The sequence below is a fragment of the Cucurbita moschata genome, unplaced genomic scaffold (assembly GCF_002738365.1).
Source record: "Cucurbita moschata cultivar Rifu unplaced genomic scaffold, Cmos_1.0 Cmo_Scf00044, whole genome shotgun sequence".
Taxonomy (NCBI): domain Eukaryota; kingdom Viridiplantae; phylum Streptophyta; class Magnoliopsida; order Cucurbitales; family Cucurbitaceae; genus Cucurbita; species Cucurbita moschata.
The window spans coordinates 2593825-2598309 of record NW_019268560.1 but is presented as its reverse complement, the minus strand read 5'-3'; the positions used below and the strand labels follow the sequence as shown (position 1 = coordinate 2598309).

The following is a 4485-nucleotide window of genomic DNA, read 5'->3' as shown; positions in this document are numbered from 1 at the left end:
AGTTTGGGTTTATATAATGGAGAGGGAAATTAATTTATAATTTAAAAACAAAAAGAAATTAATGGCAGTTGAAGGAGGAAGGTTGGAAGCATTTATTTCACGCGGATATAATGTGTTGGGACTGAGACATAACACACTCAACTATGCGGCTTCGTGTGCATAAACAAAATGTCTCTTTCTTTCTTTCTTTTTATTTATTTATTTATTTAACAAAAGCTTCAATTATTTACCAAATTATGTGTTTTTTCTTTTTAATTATCACTTTTTAATTACTCCCTAATAAATTTCTTAATTTTGTGTCGATTTATGAAATTTTTATATACACCAGTAGATTTAGTCTGCTTTAGTCCGTTATCTAATGTTTGTTGGATGAAAGTGTCCCACGTTGGTTAATTTAGGGAATGGTCGTGGGTTTATAATCTAAGAATACATTCTCCATTGGTATGAGACATTTTGGGGAAACCCAAAACAAAGCCATGAGAGCTTATGTTCAAAGTGGACAATATTATACCATTGTGGAGAGTCGTGTTCGTCTAACAATGTTGTTAGCCACACAATTTTAAAATGTTTCGTTCTCCTCTTGTGGGGTTTTACAATCAGAATTACTCACTAGGTAGTGTACCAACCAGGACATTAGGTCCCGAGAGGGTGGATTGAGGGATTTTATATTAGTTAAAGAATCGGGTGGATTGAGGGATTTTTAAACTATGAGATTGACGGCGATACATAACGAGTAAACTTGTGCTGTTACAACAATAAAGTTACGTGATTGCCGACATGAATTATTCATCTAAATCCTTTGGAGAATGAGCTTGGTTTGTATTAAAGTTTGGTGTTAAATTTTGATGTAGGTTTTGTTTGCATAAGATGTATAGTAATAATAAGTCCATTAAGTTCCATTTGTTTGTGACCATATTCACTATGCAATTTCCAACGCTCATAAATATGAATAAATGTGCATTACTCAGCAGCGGAGAAATATAAATTTTAGACAGCTACCTTGATTAATATAATGAACCAACTTTGGGTTTGGATTATGATATAATAGTATGGAGTTTTAGGTAAGATTAATTCATTATTTTCCTTTTAATACCTCAGATTTTATTTTGATTTTGATTTGTATCTTATAATACTCATTTCAATTAAATATGGCGGATTTTATTTATTGGGTTTGTTGGACAGCTTAAATTAAAGGTGTTTGGGTTAATTTTGGGTTTAAAAGGTTGGATTTTTAGGGTTTCACTACGTCAATTAGAGTTTAGGGCAAACAAAAAAGCTCCAATCCGTACACTTTCCCGCCTCTGGAAAGACGGCTAAATTAATAAAAATACTCTTTAATTTTGGGTTCTCTAAAAATATTTAAATTTTAAAAAAATATATCAAAATTATCTTAAAACTTATAAAATTAAAAAAAAATAATAATAATAAGTGAAAACATTAACTTTTTATTAATACCCTTAAAAAAGAAATTAAAACTTCAAAAATACCACGAAAATTTTGTAAACATTTTTTTTCATAAATATAAATGGTGTTAATACTACTAATATTTGTAAGTTGAAGAATATTTTTGAAACAAGGTAGTAATAGTTTCCTCCCAAAACAATATATACGATCCAAGTCAAACAGAGCTTAAAAAAGAAAGTGATATGAAAACATAAACTTTAAGGCACTTATAATAAATGAAGGTAAGGTAGGTAATGAAATTGAATGCGTTGAGAGGTAAGTCCCAATGGGAGTAACATGCAAACACACCAACCTATTGACCATTTAAGACATCTCATTTATACACTATGCATCCATCCACCAGGCTCTCCTCATTTATTATTTCAACCCCAACCCCAACCCCAACCCCAACCCCTACCCCCTTTTGTTTTTGGATTAAAAGTATGTAATCTTTCTTCTGAACTCCATTAACACTAATTAAATGGCTTCCCATCTTAATTAATTAAGAGATCAGAAAGTCAAAAACTAAATTACTGTAAATAATTCTTACAGTTCATTACGGCGTTGAGAAGTGGAGGAATAGAAATTCAAAGCCAAATCCTTGAGAATCTGAACCATGCCTTTCAAATCGCCACTTCCCAGCTCCAAACAGTCCTTCAGCAATCCACCGTTCACCACCTCCACTTGAACCGTCTCCACCACATCCCTCCAAGCCCCCTGTCAATCCCCAAAAAAACAACAAATACAGATTAATTGCATCATTTTACACCCTACTTTTCATTCAGACATTTTATCGAACACCTTGCAAGCAACCGAAAGCGACCCAACAACGTACCGATTTTCTAAACACTTTAAGAAGCCTCTTCAACAACGAATTGGCTACCCTCAGGACCGATTGGTAATTCCGCGTAACCCAACTCGCTCTTGCCATGTCTGATTCCAACCCAGTCAACTCGGCGAAAGCCCTAAGCAACTCGTTCATGTCGGGAACGGCGTCGTAGAGATCTGAATAGGAGATGTCTCTCCATGCGTAGTTCTTCGCGTAGTCCCAGGCGAGCGACCACATGGAGCCCCAGAAGTTTAGTCCGAGACCTTGCTCTAGCTGATGGGCAATGTGCCTGGCCCGTTGCGAGCCGGCGAAGTCTCCGCGAGAGGCGCGTAGATTGGCGACACGAGACATGAGGGAATGTGCGAGTGAAAATAGGGTTTTGAATTGGGAGAAGGAGAAGGAAAGGGACGGCGGCGGAGAAGTGAGGAGGAGGAGGAAGAACAAAACGACCGGAAGAGACGCCGCCGTTGTTGCCATTTTCTTTCCTTCGACGGTGACAAGAAACGTTTGACACAATTTATTGATAAAATTACGCTCTTACGATGCCGTTTCAATTTAATCCTTTCAATGTGTTATTTTTCAAGATTCTTTACTTTGTTTTTACTTTTTTTTTTTTTTTTAATTTGGTTGTTTAGCTTTAGAGAGTATTGATTCTCTTAATTTTTTTAAAAATAGTTTCTTTTAGTTTTCGGGTAGACCTTAATTCCTATATTCTAAATCAAGTTAGCTCGGGTTTGAATTATTAGTTTTAAACTTCAAATTAAGAAATTACAAAAAAAGATCGAATCTCGGGAACATCTTCGATTGAGAGATAAGAAGTTTATAGAAGATTCTCTTTGACCGAGATGTGTAGTAACCCTTTCGAGAAAAAAAAAATACGTAAAGGATTAAGAGACAGGAATATTATAGAGAATTCTTCTTTTCTTGAGATGTATATCAAATTCATTCGAATCTCATTCAAATACTAATATATTTACCTTATCTTTAAAGTTTAAATACCAACGTGTGGTCATTATATTTTATTTTTATTTTTGTTTATATTACTGCGTTATTTTTAAAATATTCATTTTAAGTTCCGTTCTGATATCCCATATTGGTTGGGGAGGAAAATAAAACACTCTGATATAGCGTGGAAACAGCAGATGCGTTTTAAAGCCTTAAGGGGAAGCACCAAAAGGACAATATCTGCTAGCGAAAAATCTTGAAATATTCATTTTAATCTTTGTACTTTCAAAATGTGACAATTTTCATCCCTCGAGTCTCATGTTAAAATTTCGATCGAAAAAAAGAAGAAATAAAAATAAAATTGAAGGGACTAAAACGAACCTTTTGAAGGTAAAGGGATAGAAATGAACAAAAATTGAATATATATTTTTTTTACTTTATGTTCTAAGCTTCACTTTGTTTTGGTGTTGTTGTTGTTGATGCAACTGATATGAGTAGGATGTTGTTATGTCCTACAAACAAAGGTGATTTACATATGAACTGTGAAGAATGATACTACGTTCATTATTCACTAACTTCCATTACCTTCCCTCTGCTTTCTTACATCTTCTGCCCTGATATCTTTACCAACTTCTCCAGTATTCAGGGACTTGTTGCAGCGAGTTGATATTGTCCAACGCAGTCTGATTTATCGAGGTTCGAGCAGCAGTTGATGTAACTAAAGTTGCAAAAATGAAAAAGCTACAGAGAAAACACACTCATCCATCATCCATCACTCAAGTAAATGACTGCTACTTTTCCTTATTCTCATACACATTCATAAACTCTCCTGTGAATCTTTCAGGAAGAAGATATCTATACACTTTTCTAGCCAGACCTTCCTTCCTTCCTTCCTTCTAAACTGCCACCTACATCAACAACAACTGTTACCAATTCTTTGGTGAGGATTGTTGGGAGAGATATCCCGCATCGACTAATTAAGGAGTTGATCATGAGTTTATAGGTAAGGAATACATCTCCATCAGTATGAGATTTTTTGGGAAAACCAAAAGCAAAGTCATGAAAACTTAAAATCAAAATGGACAATGTATTTTGATCTGGAGGGTGACAATTACTTCTCCTCTGCTGTGGTGCAGAAGCAAACAAATCCAAGGTATGTTTTGGATGATTAGATGTTGTTGTCACAGTTTGAGCGGAATGAACAAATTGGTGCTTATGATCAGAGGGAACTAACTCTCCAGATAAGAGTCGATTCATAACCTACAAAT

At 34.8% G+C, this 4485-nt stretch overlaps 1 protein-coding gene across 1 annotated transcript; it reads right to left on the bottom strand.

Annotated features, from left to right (window-relative positions):
- Positions 1-1650: 1650 nt before the first annotated feature.
- On the bottom strand, positions 1651-2860 carry LOC111434285. The gene is made up of 2 exons (XM_023071700.1): positions 2279-2860; positions 1651-2160 (listed from the first exon to the last, which is right to left on the bottom strand). The coding sequence occupies exons 1-2, from the start codon at positions 2747-2749 to the stop codon at positions 1990-1992; spliced, it is 642 nt and encodes a 213-aa protein (XP_022927468.1). The 5' UTR covers positions 2750-2860; the 3' UTR covers positions 1651-1989.
- Positions 2861-4485: the final 1625 nt, after the last annotated feature.

Excerpts from the sequence above, each read along its gene's own strand:
- LOC111434285 (XM_023071700.1), bottom strand. The coding sequence starts at position 2,749 with ATGGCAACAACGGCGGCGTCTCTTCCGGTCGTTTTGTTCTTCCTCCTC. Across the intron at positions 2,161-2,278 it reads TTAAAGTGTTTAGAAAATCG|GGGGCTTGGAGGGATGTGGT; the intron begins GTACGTTGTTGG and ends GGGGATTGACAG.